Raw genomic sequence first — 25063 nt, 5'->3', positions numbered from 1 at the left:
TTTAACTCTATCAAGCATTTTAATTTTTCCACAGTAACCTCCAAAACTGATTTTAACCAAACAGAATACACTAGAAGGGTTATCAAGATACTATAATCTAAGTTATATTTTTTATTAGTCCCAGTATCTTGAAACACTATTTGACTGACTAATGAAATTCTGTCCCACACAACAGATCTGACATGTTAATGAGGAAAGATTACAAAGATAATTATACCCAATGAGGGTTTATAAAGTTCACTGAACTTCTGTAATTACTAAACATGTCAAGCACTGTCCGCTCCTACTTTTATTTATCAAAAAGTCAGAGTTACTCATAGACAACAAGATGCTGAAGATGAAAATGCCAAATAACCAAAAACTATTGACTGAGCACTTACTACATAAAGAGCATTGCACTAAGGCAGGCCTTCACAAGAAGCCACAAGTAAAAAAACATTATCTGCCAAACATGTTCCCTAATGACTATCAAATTCAATTTATATATTTACTAAATTAAAAATAAATACAATAAAACTACTTAAACCTTAATAAATGCAAAAGAAGTTTTACCCTTTCCCTTTTGGCTTGAAAGTCTGAGGCCGTATCTATTCCACTCCTATCAAGAGGCTGAAAAAGTAAAATGCTATTAGAATAGATTGGAAATTTAGAAAAATAGAGGACTTTCATCACCAATATACAAAAATGTATCTGTTAAAAAAGGTTTATAAGTCAACTTACAGAATTCAGGGGAGAAGAAACAATAGACGGGATTCTTTTTGCATCCTGTAAATGTTGAAACAAAAGCAAAATTAAAATTTTTCATGAAAGTCAAATGTTATTATACACCTGCATTTAACTGTGATTCTAAAAATGTACCGCGAGAGGGCTGGACATCTTCTCTAAAGTTTGCAATATCCGCCGAGCTGTGGAGCTGGTCACACCATAGGACTGGGCACTCAGCTGCTTGGCTTTCATCTGCCTTCTGACCGGTGCCTATGAAGTAAACGTCATATTACTGTTTTGGACCATAAACTCTAAAGCACAGATTTCAAGAAATGAAAAGATTTGCAAAACAGAATAGATATCCAAAGAGAAAGAGGATTAATGTCCTAACAGGAATTTATCTATGGATGCTGTCATTATTACTAAGTTCAACTTAATACTCTCTTAATACCTTTTACTGAAAAGCCAAGTACTTTTACAACCCGAAACAAGACAGCACACACCACACTGAAGATGTGCAGCTACGTCAGATGGGAAAAGTGAGATCACTGGTTAAAGTTCCAGCACTACTTTAACCCATTTATCCCTGATATTTAAATCAAAGAACAGGGGCTCCTGGGTGGCTCAGTCTATTAAGCGTCCGACTTCAGCTCAGGTCATGATCTCACGGTTCATGGGTCTGAGCCCAGCGTCGGGCTCTGTGCTGACAGCCAGCTCAGAGCCTGACGCCTGTTTCAGATTCTGGTGTCTCCCTCTCTCTCTGACCCTCCCCTGCTCACGCTGTCTGTCTGTCTCTCTCTCGCGCTCTCTCAGAAATGAATAAGACATTAAAAAAATTTAAATCTAAGAACACTTCTTGTTGAATCACTGTATCATACACCTAAAGTTAATGTAACATTGTGTGTCAACTGTAATCCAACAAAAAATGAACATATATAAAAGAACTGAATTAATGAGAATGATATCAAAATATTAGTTATTTTGGGTATTAGATAGCTAATTGAATTCCAAGATAACTAAATGAAGAGACTGTAGACTCTACTGTAAAGGAAATTAAAATTTTCAAACTCATTTCTCAAATTTTGACATAAGAAAAATTTTTAAATACTCAAGCTATTTCTTAACAACCTTTAAAGCCTGGGAGTTAAGGAAAAAACCTTATAAAGAAGAGACAAGTACCCCTGAATACACAATGTTTACAAATTCCAACTAAGAACAGATCTTTTTCTCAAGAATGCATTACAACATTCCAATAACCAAATGACTACCACAAAGCAGTTTGGTACTTATCACAACTGAAACACAACCCAGTTTCTACAAATAGCTCACAATATTTGAACCGTAATAATTACTTTAAAGAATGTTTCTCTGATATCAAACACTAATGACATTTCCAGAGTAGCTGCATTATTTTCCACTAGTTTTATTAAGAACTTGATGCCCATTAAAAACTGCTGTTCAGGCCAGAGGCCTTGGCAAACATGAAGCAACATTAAAATCCTCTAGGAAAATCTGACAGTCTGTCCTGCCACTGGATTCTACTGGCCACTGGCCATTCAGGGCTTCGGCTTGCTAATTGATAAAATGGAACTGAATTAGAGAATCTTTAACATACCTCCCAGCTCTAACACTCTAGGAATGGAATAGCTTTGTCCCAAATGTCAATGATCAACATTTGGAAGCCTGTGTTGAGAAGGTTTCTAAGGGTATGTCATGATTACTCATTAAAAAGTACAGGATTCAATATAAGAAAGAAATGAAGAATACACTCTAACTTGGACTATTCTGTGAATCACAGGCTTGCATCATTTTATCTACTAACAGGATGAGCTATTATTTTAACTAAAAAATGTTTAAGGAACTAATACGGTCCAGTTTAAGCTTTCGAAAAAGCTCCCTGTGTAACTCCAACATCTAGTTAACACTTTCTTAAATAATAAAGTATTGCCCTTCGTGAACACATTCAGAAATAAAACTCATAATTACTGTTAACCATATACATGAAACCATCCTCTAATTAGGAAAGCAAGAAACTAAAGATACAGTCTTAAAATATACTTGTTTCTATGCCATTTCTATGTTTGTCATGGACTGTTGTCTTCACAGATTCCCCTCTCCAAGAGTCTATATACTGAAAGTACAATTACTCCTCCATCTTTAAAATGTCAAAATCTGTAAATATAAGCACAACATGTACACAAAACAATTTTTTATGGGCTTCAAAAAACTCTTAGGATACAATACAAGATGGTGGGATTCACCTTAAATTTATTATTAAATTTATTAAGTTAATCAATTTCCAACTGTTCTTTGCTAATATATATGTAAATACAACTGATTTTGCATATCGACCTTGTATTCTGTAATCCTGGTGAACTCATTAAGTTCTGATAACTTTTTTTTGTATTTCTTAGGCCTTTCTATATAGATAAGCACATCGTCTATGAATAAGACTATTTCTTCCTTCTTGTATTGGCTACGCCCTGCAGTGCACTACACAGTAGTATGCTAACAGACAGCCTTGCTCTCTTCCTGACCTTAGGAGGACAGTACTCAGGTTTTCACCATGAGTATGATGTTAGCTCAAGATTTTTTGTAGACACCATTTATCAGGTTGAGAAGATCCCCATTATTCCTCAGGCTGCAAGAAATTTTTATTATGAAAGGGTGGTGAAGTTTGTCCATGTGTTTTCTGCATCTGTAGAGATATTCATACGGTTTCTATTTTTTTAGTTTGTTTACATGGTAGATCACATTAATTTTCAAAAGTTGAACCAATCTTGCCTTCCCAAGATAAACCCTAGTTGATTATGAAAAAGTATCCTTTTCATAGCTAGATTCTACTTACAAATATTTATAGAGAAGGTTTGGGTCTGTAATTCCTGAGAAATACTGGTTTGTGACTTTCTTGTAATGCCTTTGTCTGGTTTCAGTATCAGGGTAATACTGGCCCCATAGTATGTTGGAAAGTATATCCTCCTATTATACAAAAAAGTATGTATAGAATTGGTATTATTTCTTTTTTTTTTTTTAATTTTTTTTTAATGTTTTTATTTATTTCTAGGAGAGAGAGAGAGAGAGACAGCGTGAGCAGGGGAGGGTCAGAGAGAGAGGGNTCTAGGAGAGAGAGAGAGAGAGACAGCGTGAGCAGGGGAGGGTCAGAGAGAGAGGGAGTCACAGACTGAAACAGGCTCCAGGCTCTGAGCTGGCAGTCAGCACAGAGCCCGACGCGGGGCTCGAACCCACGAACCGCGGGATCATGACCTAAGCGAAAGTCGGACGCTTAACCGACTAGGCCACCCAGGCGCCCCTTAAATGTTTGGTAGAATTCACCAAGAAAATTAACTGAGACTGAAGTCTTCTTTGCTGGAAGGTATTTTGACTATGTATTCAATTTACTGAACAGGCTATTTAGGCTATTTATTTTTAACTAATACCAAATAACAGGAAATACTTAGGTAAAAATCTAACAAAATATGTGGAAGGTCTGTGTGACCACTATAAAACAGTGATGAAAGAAATCTCAAGACTTAAATAAATGGAGAGACATACTGTGTTCAAGGACGGGGAGATTCAATTTTATTAAGATGTATATCCTTCTCCCTAAATTGACTTTTAGACTCAATGCAATTCCAATAAAAATTCCAATAGTTTTAAAAACTGGTAATGTGATTCTAAAATTATGAAAAAGTAAATGACCTAGGAAAGCCAAGACATGCTTGAAAAAGAACAAAGTTGGAGGGCTCATATTACTGATTTCAAGACTTACTACAAGGCCATAGCAAATGTAGAGTTGGCCAAAGGATACATAAAAATGGAAAATAATAGAAAGTCAAGAAATAGAACTACATATATGGCCAACTGATTTTCGACAAAGATGCAACAGCACTGCAATGCAGAAAAAGCACAGACTTTTCTGTAACAAGTGGTACTAGACAAATTGGACATGTATGTTAAAAAAAAATGAATCTTGATCCCTCATGACATGATACATACCATGGACAAAAATTAACTCAAAATAAATCAGAAGCCTAAATTAAAACCTAAAACTATGGGGGCGCCTGGGTGGCTCGTTGGTTAGGCTTGCAACTCTTGGTTTTGGCTCAGGTCATGATCTCATAGTTCATGAGTTCGAGTCATCCATCAGGCTCTGTGCTGACAGTATGGAGCCTGCTTCGGATTCTCTCTATGCCTGCCCCTCCTGTTCTGTCTCTCTCAAACAAATTTAAAAAACAAACAACAACAACAAACCCTAAAACTGTGGGGTACCTGGGTGGCTCAGCCAGTTAAGCAACTGACTCTTGATCTCGGCTCAGGTCACAATCTCATAGTACATGAGTTTAAGCCCTGAGTCGGGGGGCTCTGTGCTAACAGAGCAGAGTCTGCTTGGGATTCTCTCTTTCCTTCTCTCTCTGCCTCTTCCCCACTCCCTTTCTCTCTCTCTCGGAATAAAATAAACTTTAAAATAAACAAAACAAAACAAAACCTAAAACTATAAATCCTCTAGAAAACACAGAAGAGACTGTGACCCTAGGGGAGCCAAAAATGTCCTACACACTACACCAAAAGCATGAGCCATACATATAAGGAAAAAAACCAATATACTGATGTGCATGAAAAGTAAAAACTTCTGTTCAAAAGACTTGAGCCAGAGAACAAATATTTGCAAACACTTATGTAATAAAGGATTTAATAAATAGTGTAGTCTCAAAATTCATTAAGGAAACAACCCTATTAAAAAATGGGCAAAAGATTTGAACAGGTATTTCACCAAGGAAGATACATCTATGGCAAACAGGCACATGAAAAGATGCTCAGTTTCATAAGTAAAAGCCACAGTGGTGTCAAGACACCACGACACGCCTATAAGAATGACTAAAATAAAATAATGAAGAATTGATGACAAGTGCTGGCCAGAGCATTCTTCCATTACTGCTGAGAATGCAAAGTGGTATCAGCCCCCGTGGAAAACAGTTTGGCAATTTATTAGGAAGTTGAATGTATACTTACTATAAGACCCAGCAGCCAACTTCTATGAGTTTACCCAAAAGAAACGGAAATTAATGTTCACACAAAATGCTTATCACCACTTATTCACAACTGCTCCGAATCAGAAACAACCCAAGTGTCCTTTCACTAGTGAATGGATAAACAAGTTACAACTCAGCAAAAATATAGATCCAGCTCAGATGCATTATCCTAAGTACAATAGGTCACATTAAAAGGCTAGATGCTATATTGATTAAATTTAAATGATATTCTGGAAAAATCCGAATTACAGGGAAAGAAAGCAGATCAGTGGTCGCCAGAGGGCAGAAGCAGAAAGACGGGTTAACAGTAGAGGCATAAGGTAACATTTTGTGGTGATGGAAATGTTTATTCAACACTCTGATTGCAGAATGCATACACAACCACATGTATTCTGTTAAAATGCAAATGCTCTAATAAGAGTAAATTTTACCACACATAATTTACACCTCAATTTTTGTAAAAAAAAAAAAGGAATTAATCATCACAGTTCCTAAAACACAGGCGCGCACAATACTCACAAACGTAATGAATAAATACTCACTTAGGTCAACTATAATGTTCAGACAGTCCCTAAATGAAAACGACATTTGTAATCCACAGTTCTATCATTTTGCCGAAAAATAACCAAACCAAACTCCATTTGAGCGCCATTATTACTTGACAAATTTTTTTTAACGTCAACAGCCCTCCTATTCAAACCAACCTGATAGGGTGTGCTGCGCAGTTTCGGCTGTCTTACAGCTGCCGCCGCCCCGCCATACACTGTTTTTCCAGGATAAAAAGGAGAATCTCCAAGCTGACTTGTTTTAAGGACTGAAGAATTCCCAAGTGACTGCACAGAAACACAATGGTAAATTATGAGCAACAAACACTCAAAATGAATGTGACTGGATCAAATCTCATTAGTACTCACAGGGGACAGTGTTCCAAAGGCAGACAAGTTGAATGCTGGTTTTTTTGAGCTGGTGGCAGTGTGCTGTGAGACCGAATGAGTACGGTCAGCCTCTGGCGACCACAGAGGTGGCACTGAAGTGTTCTTTGTAACAGCTATATCTGAAACAAAAATATGTAATACATACTTAGAGCATTAATTACAAGGCCCTCAATTTTTATAAACAGAAAATGAAAATTACAAGAAAAAACCTATCCCATGAAGTTTAACTTTACTACCAAATGACAAGAATACCTTTATCAGAAGCTCTTGAAGAAAAACCACTGGTAGTTGAGATGTTATCATCATCATGCTGAGAGGTAGAATCTTTAATTTCCTTCACAAGGGAAAATCCAGAACTGCCAATTGGGAATGCCGAGGATGTAGAGGGCTGACAGTGTAGTGCAGGAGACTCCAACACGGAGAAATTCATATGGCTCCGATGAAGAGAAGGCCTTGTTAATACATCTGGGTAATTTGAAGAAGTACTAGTTGTTGAGGGTTCTTAAAAAAAAAAAAAAAAAAAAGCATTAATATTATGAATACACTGCTTAGAAAAAGCAATACAATATCACAACAAAATGGTTTTTAAGAAAACATACTATACAACATTGCTTCAATTTAAGTCACTGAAGCCCCCCATAAGCCCAGTTTATGCTATTTAGCCAAACAAGATTTCATCTATCTGCAATAAACTTTAACCTAGTATCAAACTATGTATGTCTCAGTGATCACATACGATTTCTAAAAGTGCATGGCTCTTTATTTTCCTTAAATTGATACTATAAAACCCACTTATAAAAAAATAAAAGCAGGGGTGCCTGGGTGGCTTAGTCGGTTAAGTGTCCGACTTTCGCTTAGGTCATGATCCCGCGGTTCGTGGGTTCGGGCCCCGCGTCGGGCTCTGTGCTGACTGCCAGCTCAGAGCCTGGAGCTGTTTCAGTCTGTGACTCCCTCTCTCTCTGACCCTCCCCTGCTCACGCTGTCTCTCTCTCTTAGAAATAAAAAAAATAAAAAAAAATAAAAAAATAAAAGCAGCTAGGGGCACCTGAGGTGGCTCAGTTGGTTGAGTGTCCGACTTTGCCTCAGGTCATGTTCTCACGGTTCAAGAATATGAGCCCCACGTCCGGCTCTGTGCTGACAGCTCAGAGCCTGGAGCCTGCTTCAGATTCTGTGTCTCCCTCTCTCTGACCCTCCCTCATTCATGCTCTGTCTCTGTCTCAAAAACAAACATTAAAAAATAAATAAAATTAAAAAAAAATAGAAGCTATGTAAGTCATAACCACCATTAAAATTGTATATCCCTCAGATATTTTATATACAGACATAAATGATTTCTCTAAGTATATAATCATGCTATGCATCCCAGTTCTATCACCTGCTTTTTCACTTACCAATATAATTCTCTCTATATACAGAGCATTCCCTTTAAAGAGCACATTGTAAGTTATCATACTGACTACAATTATGTGATTATTTTCCCAATGTCCCTAACGAACATATATACACTGATATCTGCATACTCTTAAGAGTATTCTTTTGGATTGATCCATGGTTCTCTAAGAATAGAAGTCAAGCATGAAGAGAAATAATTTAAAAAAATTTTTTAAGCTTTCCACAAAAATATCTGATTCTCTAAGTCTAAAGTTAGGCCCATAAAGCTGCCTAATGTATCCTGAGAATCAATGAAATAAAAAATTATTATGTGGAATGGCTCTGCAGGACTGGGTCAGAGTGCATGCTCATTTTTGCTTATAACACATCCCGCGATTCTGTCAAGTTATATTCCCACAAATAGCAAATGACAATGTACATTTCCACCATACTCTCTAACACTGGATATTAACCTTTTCTGATTTCTATCTGTCTATCAAATGGCATCATTATTTTATTTGCACTTATTTAAATGAGAGGGATAGAGCGTCCTTCCCTATACTCATTGTTCATTTATGCTTCTATTAATTGCTTACCGATATAATAATTTTTTTAATGTTTATTTTGAGAGAGCTCACACACCAGCAGGGGAGGGGTAGAGAAAGAGGGGACCGACAATCCCACCCAAGCAGGCTCTGTGCTGTCTCAATCTCATGACCTGTGAGATCATGAATTGAGCCAAAATCAAGAGTTATATACTTAACTCTTGATATATATATATATATATATATATATACATACATACATATAACTTAACTGAGCCACCCAGGCACTCCAATAAAATCTAATCTTTGATCAGTAAGATACTGAGATATGACATGAAAGATTACAACTATTTTTCACCATTGGCTGAACCTATTCATTTTGCTGATGTTCTTTTGCAGTATAGAAAATAATTTGTTTACAGAAAGTTTGTAAACCTTGTAACCTTTGTTTACCTTTGTAAACCTTGTTTACAAAGACATTTACCATTCTAAGACTATAAGAAATAAAAAATTTTACTGATTTCTTTTTTTTACTGTACAGTTACTGTTATTTTAATGTAATATTTAATCTCGAGTCCATCTGGAATCAGTTATGATATAGTAGTGAAGGAATGATTCAGCTTTATTATTAGCCTGTTCACATTCTAAAATAACCAAATTTTTTTGGTTTATTTTTGAGAGAGAGACTGAGCAAGAGCAGGGGAGGGGCAAAGAGGGAGACAGAATCTGAAGCAGGCTCCAGGCTCTGAGCTGTCAGCACAGAGCCCAATGTGGGGCTTGAACTCACGAGCCATTAGATCATGACCTAAGCAGAAGTCAGACACTTAACCGTCTGAGCCACCCTTAAAATAACCTTCTTAAACAATCTGCCTTCTAATCAGGGAGAAGCCACCACTACCACATACTAAATTCCAAAAGGCTTTTCGCCCCTTTCCCAGTGATGTATCTGTACTAGTACAATAATGTTTTACCTACTATTACTTTAGAACACATTTAGTAACTGTAAAAGTTACTCTGACCCATCTCCACATTCCCCTTACCCTTTTTCAGAATTTCTCTATTCGTCTCCAGGTGTATTTTCAAAACCTTTAAAATCATTTGTCAAGTTTACATGACTCTCAATTAGGCTGGAATAACTGGGCCTCCAGGCTAGCGCTTCTACTATAATTTAAATAATTATAAAACTGGACAGTATAGGAGATATCTTCTAGACAACTGAAAACAGCATTCAAAAACTCAAAAAGTGAGCGCTATCACTACCCAGCTCTCTACACAGGCACGTTTCTGGACCTGGAAGAACGAGCCGGAGTCCAAGCAGAACACAGCAGGCAGAAGTCAGATTTAAGGGCACTGGACAGCAGAAAACTGCAGGGGAGGGCCTCCGGAAGGCCACGTGGACGTGTCCAGACAGGGAGTGGGCTTTCCATGCACAAGGGGAGACCATACAAGGCTTGCCATCCAGTTGAGAAAACCAGTCACTAGGAGGCGAGCACCACGGGGGGGGGGGGGGGGGGGGGGGGGGGCAGTGCCGAGGACACAGGACCAACAGCGCTGCCGGAACTCAGGGCCCATAAACATCTCCCTAAACCCCTGGCATCCAACCAGGACGTTGGAGCAGCTTTCCCTGGAGGCGCAGCGTCATGTCCTAGAACAAGACCTATGTTCTAGGACATAGGTTTAGACTCATCCTAAAAAGCCACAAGAGAAACAATTTGGAGGCTAAGTCCTGCCACTTTAGGGCAACACTGTGGGCCTTCCACACACACACAATTAACAAAATATAAAACTAAGTCTACAAAGTTCAAAACGATCAGTAACAACTGCCTGCTCAAACAAGAATCAATACTGCCAAGTGGAAATACAGCATCCCAAATCTCTACATGTGGTTTTCAAAAATGACAGTATTTAGGGAAAAAAACCATTTGATATATGGAAGAAAAATGTGATCAACAGTGGGGAAAAATATGAGATAGCCAAGATGTTGCAATTAAAAGAGGCTTTAAAGTATTTTAAATATGTTCAAAGCTCCTAACAGACTCATCAAAATGATTTGATTCAGATCAGACTAAAAAGATTTTTTTACGAAGTGGTATCGTGCTCAACATTGTTTTCCTACTGACTTTTCTTTTTGCTCAGGTCTTCTTTATGTTCCTCAGCAGAACTTATAAGAATTTTTTCTAAAGTACCATACACTTACGTTTATTTCTACATTTTTCTTGCTTGATATTATAAATAGCATCCTTTCTTCCTTCATACTTTCTAACTGGTTACTGCTTAAATAAGAGTTACTGGGTTGTTTGTGGGTTGCTGTTTTTTTCCTATATTAACTTTGTGACTAATTTCTGCAAATCTCTTATTCTAATAAACTGGTTTGTTTTTTTTTTTAATCAATTGGCTCTATTGGGCTTTCTAGGTATTACTGGCTAGCAAGGATTATTTTGCTTCCTTCTTCCCAATACTTACATGTATACATATATCCTCTTACCTAATTACATCTTTAATATCTAGAAGTGGTGATGACGGGCTTCTATTTTATACCTGACTTTAAGGGAATGTTTCTAATGTTTCACCACTACATGTGATTCTGGCCTTTGGATGAGTAACATGTTAAGCGAGCTCTAAGTGAAATAAAGAATTCTAAATAAAATAAATAGCAAATGCCTACTAACTATCTACCAGAAAGAAAAAAATCACAAGACCATTTCACCTATATAAATATCCTAAATTATATTAATAATTCCCTCATGCTGAAAGATTCCTTACCTCCCAAGAATAACTCTCCCCAGTAAGAAGATTCTATTTTTTAATGTGCTGCTGGATTATATTTGCTCTGTAATTTTCCTCCTCGAAGTCTGTCTTCAAAAATACTTAACAGTACAAGCAATACAAAACAATTCCAGATAATTTAGTTTCAAAGTGCTATTATACAAAAAATAAGATGCAGATAAGAACACTTAACTAGAACTAGAAGGAAACATCAACAGGGACACCTGGGTGGCTCAGTCAACTGAGCGTCCAGTTTCAGCTCAGGTCATGATCTCACAGTTCGTGAGACTGAGCCCTGCATCAGGCTCTGTGCTGACAGCTCAGGGCCTAGAGTCTGCTTTGGATTCTGTGTCTCCCTCTCTCACTGGCCACTCACGCTCCATATCTCTCTCTCAAAAATAAAAACATTTTTACAATTTTTTTAAAAAAGAAAGATCAACATAATAAAAGCCATATATGAAAAATTCACAGCTAACATCAAACCCAATGGTGAAAGATTTTCCTCTAACATCAAGAACAAGACAAGGATACCTGCCTTCCCCACTTTTATTTAGCCCAGTATTGCAAGCTCTGGGCAAAACAGTGAAGGCAAGACATCCAAGTTGGAACGGAAAAAGTAAAATAGCTCTATTCACAAATGATATACCTTATATGTAAAAATGCCTAAATATTACACACGTGTGTGCACACACACACCCACTGGAATAAATTTATTCAGCAAAGCAGCAGGTTACAAAATAAGCACATAAAAATGAGCTGTGTTTCTATATACTAACACTGCACATTCTGGAAAGTCAATTAATAAAACAATTCCATTAACAGTAGCATCAGAAGAAAATAAAACACTTAGAAATTAACCAAGAAAGTGAAACACTTGAACAATAAGAGCTATAAAACACTGGTGAAAGAAATTTAGGAAGACATAAATGGAAAAACATCCCAGGGGCACATGGCTGGCTCAGTGTGTCCAACTCCTGATTTCAGCTCGCCTCATGATCTCACAGTTGGGGAGATCGAGCCCCATGTCAGGCTCCACGCTGTCAGCTTGGGATTCTCTCTCCTCTCTCTCTGCCCCTCCCTTGCTCATGCTCACACGCACACACCCTCTCTCTCAAAATAAATAAACTTAAAAAAAAAAAAGCCTTCCGTAAAGTGGATGATTTCAGGATCACCATGCAAAAACCAACAGCTTTCCTCTAAATCTGCAACAGTTGGACAAATGTCATTTGTATTTTCTATTTCTAATTTGTCTTTTACAATAGCAACAAAACCTCTAAAAAGAACAGATTTAATACCTGTTCCTGAGGGAGAATATTCTCCCTTCCAGCCCCCAATATAATTTCAATCTGTTTAGCTGAAGTGTAGTGACACACAGTGTTAACTGGTTCCAAGTGTACCGCACAGTGACTCCACAGCTCTGTATGCCACGCAGAGCCTGCCTGAGATTCTCTCTCTCCCTCTCTCTCTGCCCCTCCCCTGCTTGTGCTCAGGTGCACACTCTCTCTCTCACACACACACACACAATAAAGAAACTTAAAAAAAAAGACATCCCATGTTTTTACACTGAAGGAACTAATACTGTTAACACGTCAATACTACCCAAAGTAATCTGCCAATTCAATATAATGCCTTTCAAAAACCAATGACATTTTTTTTAAATTTTTTTTAATGTTTTATTTATTTCTGAGAGAGACAGCACGAGCAGGGGAGGGTCAGAGAGAGAGGGAGACACAGAATCTGAAGCAGGCTCCAGGCTCTGAGCTAGCTGTCAGCACAGAGCCCGACGCGGGGCTCGAACCCACAAACCATGAGATCATGACCTGAGCCGAAGTCGGATGCTCAACCGACTGAGCCACCTAGGCGCCCCAAAAACCAATGACATTTTAGCAGCACTCTCCACAATAGCTAAAACATGGAAAGAGCCTAAGTGTCCATCAACAGATGAATGGATCAAGAAGATGTGGTTTATCTATACGATGGAATACTACATGGCAATGAGAAACAATGAAATCTGGCCATGTGTAGCAACATAGATGGACCTTGAGGGTGTTATGCTGAGCGAAATAAGTCAGGCAGAGAAGGACAAATATCATGTTTCCACGTATAGGAGGATTAAGAGGAACTTAACTGAGGAACAAGGGGGAGAAGAAGGGCGGAAATGGTGGGGGAGAGGGAGAGAGGCAAACCATGAGAGACTCTTGAATGCTGACAAAAACTGAGGACGGGGGGGGGGGGGGGGGGGGGATGGGCATGGAGGAGGACACTTGTGGGGATGAGCACTGAGTGTTATGTGGAAAATAATTTGACAATAAACTATTTGTAAAAAAAAAAAAAAAAACCAATGACATTTTCTCAAAAATAGAAAAATTCATCTTAAAATTCTTATGGAATCTAAAGGGGTCCTTAATAGCCAAAATAATCTTGAAAGGAACAAGAAAGTTGGCGGCTTTACACTTCCTGATTTCAAAACATATCACAAAAAAGTAATCAAATTAGTGTGGTACCAGCATAAAGACAGACATACAGACCAATAGAACAGAAGAGAGAGGCCAGAAATAAACCCTTACATATATGGTCAAATGATTTTTCCAAGGTGCCAAGACTACTCAATGGAAAAAGGAAAGTCTCATCAACAGATGGTTTTGGGACAATTGGAGAGACACATGCAGGAAGAATGGAAGTAGACCCTTACCTTACACCATATATAAAAATTAACTCAAAATGGATTAAAGACCTAAAAAGCAAGACCCGGAACTATAAAACTAGAAGAAATCAGAAGGGAAAAAAGCTTCATGATATTGGTCTTGACAACGATTTCCTGGATTTGACAGGCAACAATGGGATTTGACAGGCAACAATGGGACTTATATGGACTATATTAAACTTAAGAACTTATGTGCACTAAAAAGACACAATCAACAGAGTGAAAGGGCAACTTACAGATTGGTAGAAAATATTTGTCAATCATATATATGGTGAGGTTAATATCCAGAATATATAAATATGAACTCCTACAACAACAACAAAAATCAAATAACCTGATTAAAACCCGGGCAAAAAATCTAAATAGATGTTTCTTCAGAGATGATCTACAAATAGCCAACAAGCATATGAAAAGATCTTCAGTGTTACTAATCACTGGAGAAACGTAAATCAAACCACAATGAGATCCACTCACACCCACTAAGATAGGGGCGCCTGGGTGGGTCAGTCAGTTAAACACCCACTAAGAAAGCTACTAGTAGAAAAACAAAATAAACACTGGCGAGAACATGGAGGAAGTGGAATGCCTGTGCACTACAGGTAGGAAATGTAAAATGATCCAGCCGCTGTGGAAAGCAGTTTGGCAGTTCTTCCAAAACATATAAAAACAGAATTCCCATATGACCCAGCAATTCCACTTCTGGGTATATACCTGAAAGAACTGAAAGCAGGGTCTCAGAGATCTGTACAAGCATGTTCCTAGCAGTAGTATTCACAATAGCTTAAGGGTTGAAGCAACCTAAGTGTCCGGTGACAAATAAATAAATGTGGTATATCCATATAGCAGAATATCATGCAGCCCTAAAGAGGGAATATATTCTGATACATGGCATAAGGTGGATGAACCTTGAAGACATGATAAGTGAAACAAGCCAGTCCACAAAAGGACAAAAACGTAGGATTCTACTCATAAGAGATATTTCTCTCTCTCCCTCTCTTTGCCCCTCTCCACTCGCATGCATACACACACTCTTTCAAAATAAACAACTTTTAAAATCGCTATTCATGAAATATATTTTAAAAATTCAATAGAATAATTTTATATGTAATAATTCCTTATCAAGCTCACTCAAATTAAGAGAGATACTGGCTGAAGTTTGAAAATCTACTAATATTGACATTTAAACTAGGCATTTAAACACTACTATTTCAATTTTTCTGCCTTTAGGATGCACATATGTACAGGCTGAAATGTTTCTCAGAGCATATTCTCATTTTGCAGTAAATTATACCATAAAACTGCTTCTTATCTCATTCTCTCATTCCTGCCCCAGTTTATCCTATAGGATAAAAAGCAAAAGGGCAATTGCCTAGCTATTGGCAGACATCTGTTAAATACAGTCTGTATAGAAACCATAAAGGAAAAAGAAAACGACTGTGATGTACTTCTACTTGAAGATATGATGCTAACAGCAATGCTACTTTTTTAATACTTACAGAACTTCTTTACCCCCCCAAACCAGGACAGTTTGGGATAATGAGACTAAACAACGCCATGTCTACAGATTTATATCAGCCACAAATGCTGTGGCTAAGTGTCTAAGAGTGTATCTATAATCACACGGTATTAATTAGACAAAGTAGTCTACGACTTCAATCCATTGCTGACTAATATGCTAGATATGCCACTGTGGGGTCCTTCAGAGGCCTGAATTCTTACGGACTCAACGTAACATGTACAGTATTTCAGATTCTCACTGATCTATTCCACTAACCTAGCAGAAGAAACCCAGACACCCAAAGGCTCACCACCATTAAGACAGTCAACACAATGGGCACCTGGATAGCTCAGTCAGCTAAGCGTCAGACTCTTGATTTTGGCTCAGGTCATAATCTCACGGTCATGGGATCAAGTCCCATGTCGGGCTCTGTGCTGGGCGTGGAACCTGCTTAAGATTCTCTCTCTCTCCCTCTCTCTCTGCCCCTCTCCCCATCTCTCTTTCTCTCTCAAAAAAAAAAAAAAATAACAACATCAACAATAAAAGCCAACACAAGGCATAAGGCTGCAGACAATGGATCTTAAATGTGCCACAGATTCTTTTTTTTTTAAAAAACATTTATTATTGAGAAACATAGAGAGATAGAGCCTGAGCAGGGGAGGGGCAGAGAGAGAGGGAGACACAGAATCTGAAGCAAGCTCCAGGCTCTGAGCTGTCAGCACAGAGCCCGACGCGGGGCTCGAACTCACACACCACGAGATCATGACCTGAGCCGAAGTCGGATGCTTAACCGACTGAGCCACCCAGGCGCCCCAATGTGCCACAAATTCTCCAACTGTTCTTACTGCACTGTTCTATTTGAAGAGTGTATAATACTCTCCAGCTCCAGTTACTATTAATATGAAAGTTACATTGGTGAAATTAATATTATGTAAACAACATTCAGGACTGTTATATCGAAATTATTTTAAACTTTCAATAATTCGACATCGCTTTAAGAACAGGTATGTCTAAGTTGTTTTTTGAGAATGCATTGTCAAATTTAAGTGTAATGTTTCAGAGTAAACAAATGGAACTGTTTTATCTAGTAAGATCTATATTCATCACACCAGAGAGTTATCAATGGTACTTTAAGTCACACATTTTGTGATTACAAGTACTGAATAATGCAATCCTGTGAGAAGAGAACTGTGTGGAACTAACAAAATTTAAGATAGGAGCAGGATTCAGATGTAAGATAAGAATAAGATAGGAAATGCTATCAAGTTCCTGAAATTAGTATCTAGACGCTGCTCACAATTTGCTTCTGCACAATTAGAGGAGTTAGGGCAGGAAAGTGGGTGAATTCCTGTGGGAACAGAGAAAACAAGATCAGCCATAGCTGGTTGTCTTTAAAGCTGGGTAATGGGTACACGGGTGTTCTTTGCACTATTCTCTTTATTGTGCAGTTTGAAATCTTCCATAGTAACAGAAGTTTAGAGGTTACTTACAAAGGTATGCATAACATACATATAACATAGGAACTACTGTATGAACTTAATAACCTAATAAATAAAATCTGGGTTAGAACTAACCTTGGCAAACCACTGAATGAAACCCATTAATGAACTCGTTAATGAAAATACAAATACACACAAAAAAGAAATGCACAGATGTAAAATGAGAAACACTCTATTTAATCTCACACCTGAACTAAAGTAATTCTTCAAGTTAGTTCATCCTCACAAGCATGCTCCTCAGGTCAGAAGAGAGAGTCAATCACTGTGGATGTGGGCTAGGGAACACAGAAGTTTCTAATGAAAAAGGAGAAGCTGGGGTTCCCTTCAATGTTCAGGGGGGAAAAAATGACAGCAGCACTCAGCTGAGACCTACCAGTAAAGCCTCAAGGTGGTTGTTGGTAGTAATAATTTGAAAGAAATCTGTACAGGTACAGACACTAAAACTTTGTAAGTTATTCTAATAAAAATAAGCACACATTTAAAGATTAAACCAAATCAAGTATTACTAAGAAAACATGGATATGCCATTTCTCCACAGTGAGAATCATTCTTACAGGCCCATTTCACGGTCACTAGGTTTCACTACAAGCAAATCAGGCAGGAAAATACATTACTACATCTACCACAATTAATAGGGCATACACCCACGTCAATTGTTTAGACAATACAAGACTTTTAACACAGAGTTAGAAAACTTGTATAAGTTAAAACATGTAATGCAAAATATATATATATACAGAAAGAAATATATACAGAGAGATAAACTGGACTTCAACAAAATTAAAAACTTTTGTGCTTCAAAGGACAGCATCAAGGGGTGTCTCTGGGTGGCTCAGTTTGTGAGTCTGAGCCCTTCATTGGGCTCTGTGCTGATGGCACCGAGCCTGCTTGGGATTTTCTGTCTCTCTCTCTGCCCCTCTCTCCTGCTCATGTGCTCTCTCAAAATAAATAAATAAACTTTAAAGGAAAAAAAAAGGACACCACAGAAAGACAATCCACAGAAGGGGGTAAAATATTTGCAAACCCTGCACTGCTAAGGGACTTATATACAGAATATGAAAGGGCTTTTCTAAATCAACAATAGAAAGACAAAGAGCCCAGTAAAAATGGAAAAAACGGTGTGAACAGCCATTTCTCCAAGATACACAAATAGCCAATGAGCACATGGTAAGATGCTCAGTATTATTAGCCATCACAGAAATGCAAACTAAAACCACTACGAGATTATCACTTCAACCTACTAGAAGAAATTAAAAAAAAAAAAAATTAAAGGGGCGCCTGCTGGCTCAGTCGGAAGAGCGTGTGGCTCTTGATCTCAGGGTTGTGAGTTCAAGCGCCATGTCGGGTGCACACATTACTAAAAAATAAACTTTTGGGGTGCCAGGGTGGCTCAGCTGGTTGAACATCCAACTCGGTTTCAGTTCAGACCATGATCTCAAGGTTCGCGGAGTTTGAGTCCAACATCAGGCTCTGTACTGACAGCATGGAGCCTGCTCTCTCTCTGGCCCCCTCCCCTGCTGGTGTGCACATGTACTCTCTAAATAAACAAACATTTTCTTAAATAAAAAAACCTTAAAAAAATTTAAAAATAGAAAATAAGTATTGGTGAGGGTGTAAAGAAACTGGAATCTTCATACATATATCGTGGGTGGGAAGCTAAGATGGTATAGCCACTTCAGAAAATAATCATTCCTCAAAACGTTAAAATTACTGTATGACCCAGCAATTCTACTCCTACATGTACACCCAAGAGAAAACACAGCCACACAAAAACCTGCACATGAATATTCATGGCAGCAGTACTGATAATATTCAAAAAGTGGAAATAACCCCAATGTCCATTAACTGAGCGGATAAGCAAAATAATCCACACCACAGGATACTGCCTGGCAATAAAAAGGCATAAAGTTCTGATGCACACTGTGACACGGATGAACCTTGAAAAACATGCTGAGTGAAGTATTCCAGACACAAAGCATCACATATTCAAGGACTCCACTGATATGAAATGTCCAATACACGCAAATCTATAGAGACAGATCAGTGGTTGTCTGACATGAAGAGTGACTACTCATGAGAATAGGATTGGGGGTGGGGGGAGGGATGGTGAGGAAAACGTCCTAAACCTGACTGTAGTGATGGTTGAACAACTCTCTGAATATATTTAAAACTACTGAACTGTACACTTTTTTTTTACGTTTATTTATTTTTGAGAGACACAGTACAAGCAGGGTAGAGGCAGAAAGAAATGGAGCCAAAGAATCTGAAGCAGGCTCCAGGCTTGGAGCTGTCAGCACAGAGACCGACACAGGGCTCGAACTCACAAGCCGTGAGATCATGACATGAGCCAAAGTCAGATGTTTAACCGACTGAGCCACCCAGGCGCCTCCCCCACCTTGGTTTTTTAGTGTACTTGACAACAGTATGATACTAACTTCAGGTGTACAATATAGTGATTCAACAAGTTTGTTTGCTTTGCTCCCAAGTGTAGCTACTATCTGTCAACACACAACTCTATTACACTATCATGACTGTATTCCCCACGCTGTGCCTTTTATTCCCATGACTTATTCCGTAACTAGAAGCCTGTTACCTCCTACTCCCCTCCCCTCCGGTTCTGTGTATTTATAGTTCTGATTCTGTTTTCTATTTGTTTATTCATTTGTTTTTTAGGCTCCACATGAGTGAGATCATATGGTGTTTGTCCTTCTCATTTCTCTGACTTATTTCACTTAGCATATATACCCTCTAGGTCCATCCATGTTGTTGCAAATGGCACAATCCCCTCTTTTTTAGGGCTGCTTCCTATTCCTGAGTGTGTTTGTGTTCCCCACATCTTCCTCACCCATCTTAGCGCCAGGACCTATTCTAATAGTTTCACATTTACTTTTTTCAAAACAATTTAGGAAGATACTGAGGAGAAAACAGATTCTCTTGTCCAAAGCCACATGACAGTCTGAAAATTCAAACTCCAAGTCTAACACCAGAGATTGCACTCAATGATTTATCAGTCTCCCTTAATAAGCAAAAAAGCTGATAAATAACTCATTTGATCCTGATCATCACCCTCCTCCCACAATTAGATTTACCACAGCCAAGTAATATAAAGATATTTAAAATCAAGGCATGAAAACCTATCACTCGTAACAAAATATTCACATTCTGTGTACCTTCTGTATTACTGACTGTGGGCTCAGGAGTGATTCTCCCATCATGAATATTGGAGCTCTCCTCATCGGCATACATCAGATGATCATCTTCTCTATTTTCTGGCCACTGTGGGACCTCTCGTGCGTCTGTTGAGCAGCTGCACACGTCTTCATTCTTGTTGAAGTATCTCTGTAGCCATCCTGGCACAATATTCTTAACAGATTCTGTAACCCTGCTGAGAATGCCCTGTTGGAGGGAGAAATATATAAGGCAGGTTTAGAGATTTATCTTTTTAAATCGGTACTTACAGAAAGTCATACCAAGCGAAACAACTACTTCCAACAAAGTCTCCTAAAGTTCAGATACTTGAGTTACGCTGACATAATGGTATTCTACAGACATTATGAAATTCCTATTTTTTTCTTTCTTTCATATCCATGAATCAATTAACTGCCCCAAATGGCCTTATGATTCTGATCTTTAAAAAATTCCAACAGGCAGGGCACCTGGGTGGCTCAGTCAGTTAAGCACCTGACTCTGGATTTCGACTCAGGTAATGATCTCACAGTTTGTGAGATAGAGCCCTGCGTCGGGTTCTGTGCTGACAGCAAAGAGTCTGCTTGGGATTTCTCTCTCTCTCCACCTCTCTCTGCCCCTCCCCTGCTTGCGCATGCTCTCTCGCTCTGTCTCGCTCTCAAAATGAACACTTAAAAAATACTTTATTGGGGCACCTGGGTGGCTCCGTCGGTTAAGTGTCCGACTTCAGCTCACATCATGATCTCACGATTCATGAGTTCAAGCCCAACGTCGGGCTCTGTGCTGACAGCTCAGAGCCTCAAGCCTGCTTCGGGTTCTGTGTCTCCCTCTCTCTCTGCTCCTTCCCCACTTTCTCTCTCTCTTTCTCTCTCTCTCTCAAAAATAAACATTTTTTAAAAATAATAAGTTTATCGGGGCGCCTGGGTGGCTTAGTCGGTTAAGCGTCCGACTTTCGCTTGGGTCATGATCTCACGGTTCGTGGGTTCGAGCCCCGCGTCAGGCTCTGTGCTGGCTGCCAGCTCGGAGCCTGGAGCCTGTTTCAGTCTGTGACTCCCTCTCTCTCTGACCCTCCCCTGCTCACGCTCTCTCTCTCTCTCCTAGAAATAAATAAAACATTAAAAAAAATAATAATAATAATAAGTTTATTTTTTTAAAAAACTCCCAATGGGTCATCAAATAAGCCACATACATTTTAGATTGAGCAATAAGACAATGCACTAAAATGTTATAATCCCAGAGAAAGGCATCCATTTTGATTCCAGCATATTAAAAGCAACACTTCCTTTCCAACCAGAACCTGGCAGAATGGCTTCCTCAAGGAAGGGTGGTTAAAAGAAGGGCCCTTCTGCCATCAACAAGGTAGTGACCAGAGAATACACCATCAATATTCAAAAGCACATCAATGGAATGAGTTTCAAGAAGAAGTGTGCCCCTTGGGCACTCAGATCTGGAAACTTGCCATGGAGGAGATGGGAACTCCAGATGTGTGTGCGGACACCAGGCTCACCAAAGGTGTCCGGGCCAAAGAATAAGGAATGTGCCAAACCATACCTGCGTGCAGTTGTCCAGAACACGTACCACGGATGAAGATTCACCAAACAAGCTCTATACACTGGTTATCTACGTATCTGTCACCACTTTCAAAAATCTACAGACAGTTAATGTGGCTTAGAACTAATTGCTGATGTCAAAGGTATAAAACTGCAAAAAAAGCAACATAATACCTTCAACAGTTTCCACAATTATTTTATTGCACATTAAGAAAAAAGTTTTGAATAAAAATAGGAGTTTTTTTAAGACAGGCAGTACCATAACTAATCCAACATAATAAATTGAATAAATAATCTAAGATTGGGGGCACCTGGCTGGTACAGTCGGTTAAGCATCTGACTCTTGATTTTGGCTCAGGTCATGATCTCACGGTTTGTGAGAGTTTCAACCCTGTGTGGGGCTGTACGCTAACAGTGCGGAGCCTGCTTGGGATTCTGTCTCCCTTTCACTCTGCCCCTCTCCTGTGAGCATGCATGCATGCTCGCTCTTTCTCTCTCACAAAAATAATATTCTCTCTCAAAATATTTTTGATGGGAAAATTTTGTTATATCAAATGTTGTCTGAAGATGTGAGGAATTAATTTTATTATGGCAACTTTTAAAGGGAGAAAAAAATATGGTATAACGATAGTATTATTAACGTTTACTGTTAATAATAGTAGCTTTGCTATGGGCCAGGCACTGTTCTAAACAGTTTATACATATTAAATGTAATCCTCACAATAATTTTATGAAGCTGGTATTAATAATGTCACTTTACAGATGAAGAGAGGCAGTGTAGTTTAAGATACCTAAGGCACAAACACAACTACTACAATGTGAAAAGATGGGCTTTGGGACTGATAGGACCTAGGATAAATTGTGAGTACTTCCCAGGACTTTGATTTACTCTAGGTAAAATAACAGTAACACCCCCTCCTACCCTTACCTGAGAGAGAACTATAATGAAAATCAAATGAAATAAAGTGAAAGTACTTCACAACTTACAAAATAGAACAGAAACATATACTGATAATTTTATTACTAACAAGGAAGAAAAAACTAGCAGAAACAAACTGGGGTGAGATAACCAATTTTAGGCAACAATTTCTTTCATAAAGTAGCCTTTGGAGGGGTTCAGAGAAAGAATCACAGGAGGAAAAAACATGAATTGGCAGGTACAAAAAACAACAGTTAATAATCAAGGCAGAATATATAAATCTACTCTGAAAGCTAACCCAAGACAGAGAGGCCTGGAAAAACCCTGTCAACAGAAAAGACTGATGCAGACACTGTGACAATATTTTCTCTTCTGTTTGAAAGGTGTAGCTAACAACTGGGAAATATGTAATTATTTTTCCATGTAGTCTCCAAACAGAAATTTTGAACCAATCTACAACAATGCAAGCCCTCCAGTAACACAGGAAGCCAACGGCCCTATAAAATACTCACTACTGAGAAACACAGATTCGCTCACAGATTCGCTCTTCCCCTTCTCAGGGCTGTTACACAGTGTTAGTGACTTCAGAAGGATTATATATCTACATCCAGGATTTATACATACATAAATATACATAATATTTACTAGTTTACTTATTATCTATGCTTCAATATTTACCACTTCCTTATATATTTCTAAAGATTTGAAAGTGCTTACAAAATATAAATATAACGCTGTTTAAATAAGACTTAAACAAAAGGCACATACCTGAAATGAAGCAGTAAGTTAGCTGAAACAATGATAGCAAGGATTTAACGTAGAAGAAGTTTGTGAATTTCTAAGGTGTTAGGCTACTAAAAATACCAGAGATCCTCTATGATCCCTACTCACTTAAGGAGGCAAGTACGGGGGGCACCTGGGTGGCTCAGTTGATTAAGCATCCAACTCCAGCTCAGGGAATGATCTCACCGTTTCTGAGTTCAAGCCCCGAGTTAGGCTCCACACTGACAGTGCCCGGAGCCTGCTTGGGATTCTCTCTCTCTCTCTCTCTCTCTCTCTCTCAAGATAAATAAATTTTTAAAAATTTTTTAAAAAGGAGGCAAGTACAGAACAATGTAACATTACACCATACTTCACCAAAGATCCCTTGTATGGCAGCATTACATACTGTGGAGAATAATCAGCAAAATTGAAGCCAAAATGGATAAAATAAAGCTCATTCACTAAAGCTCATACTTTGCTGAGATCCTTCTCTTGTTCTAAACTAAAATTTAACCAATGTGTCTAGTCACAGCCCACCGCAGCTTCAGGATAAGAACATTACAGTGAGGGAGAGCTTGCGGATGACGAGCGGACAGCATGAAGAGCTGGTCAGAAACAAGAAACACAGGTGATAAAACCGGCCTGGAATCATCATTAAAAACCAGCATCCCTAACTTCAATATACCTCTGTAGGGTAAATGACCCCGAAGGCAACAAGAAAAATCAGGCTCAGTGTATTTGTGGTTCCCAAAGTGTGGTCCCCTCACTGGGAATGTCAGCATCACCTCACGCCCTGCCCAGCCCCGCTAAACTCAGAAGCAGGGCCCCCGTTTTAACAAACCCTGCCAACTAAGTCTAAGGTATGCTACAGTTTGAGAACCACCATTCCAGTTAAAGACATTAGGAAATTAGATGCGTTTCAAGAAATTACAATACATTTTAGGGAAAAGGTCTCTGTTAAGAGGGGAATAAAGAGTGCGTATACTTGTCCGAACAGTTATCTAGAAAACATATGTGGAGCACTAGTCACAGAAAAATTAAAATTTATCATAAGATATTTTAAAATTAATCAGAGAAACAAATCTTACAATGGACTGTGAACATAATGCAACTTATTTCTAGAACTATGTCCCCAGTCATTCCCCAAGTATAGCCATGGTTATGTCTTCTATTATTAATGGTTTTCTTTCTATCCATTCATTTCTCCAAAATAAATTCAGCTCTTCCTACACAATAAAATCTATCCAATCACAGATGTGAAGCTGTACTGGTCTTCACTTGCTCTTCCCTCACTCATTCTTGATGGACTGTCCCACCAAACTGGCTTCTGGTAGGAATGGCCCATGAGAGACTAGGGGATACTAGGTATTAATGGAATGGAGAGAAGACACGTCTTTCTTGAGCTCTCTCTCTGATCAAGGGCCCCGTCTCTAAAACTGCAGCTCCAGCCAGGTGGGCCCCCCTGCACCCCAGGTACCCCATTTCTTCCTTAATCCTGCCAGTCCTCAGGAGAGCAGCCTCCCACTACTGATGTTTCCAGCATTTACCTCTTTTAACCACCCACATATCTCGAAGTAGACTCTTAAAGATATT

The 25063-nt window shown here is 38.7% G+C and overlaps 1 protein-coding gene and 1 pseudogene across 2 annotated transcripts in view; one reads left to right on the top strand and one right to left on the bottom strand.

Moving 5' to 3' along the window:
* NUP153 (nucleoporin 153) overlaps positions 1-25063 on the bottom strand; it is a 76407-nt gene that overhangs the window by 43489 nt on the left and 7855 nt on the right. Inside the window, exons 2-8 of one of the 2 annotated variants that reach the window (XM_039248581.1) lie at positions 20224-20449; positions 6923-7171; positions 6650-6789; positions 6440-6568; positions 859-975; positions 721-765; positions 553-609 (exon numbers count right to left, since the gene is read on the bottom strand). In XM_039248581.1, coding sequence (XP_039104512.1) covers positions 553-609; positions 721-765; positions 859-975; positions 6440-6568; positions 6650-6789; positions 6923-7171; positions 20224-20449 — 963 coding nt within the window. The remainder of the gene's footprint in view (positions 1-552; positions 610-720; positions 766-858; positions 976-6439; positions 6569-6649; positions 6790-6922; positions 7172-20223; positions 20450-25063) is intronic. The other variant, XM_039248582.1, reaches the window with a different exon arrangement.
* On the top strand, positions 21545-21911 carry LOC120242673 (annotated as a pseudogene).

This window comes from Hyaena hyaena, unplaced genomic scaffold, assembly GCF_003009895.1.
Source record: "Hyaena hyaena isolate Hyena2069 unplaced genomic scaffold, ASM300989v1 scaffold_313, whole genome shotgun sequence".
NCBI lineage: Eukaryota > Metazoa > Chordata > Mammalia > Carnivora > Hyaenidae > Hyaena > Hyaena hyaena.
This window is presented reverse-complemented; position numbering and strand designations above follow the sequence as displayed.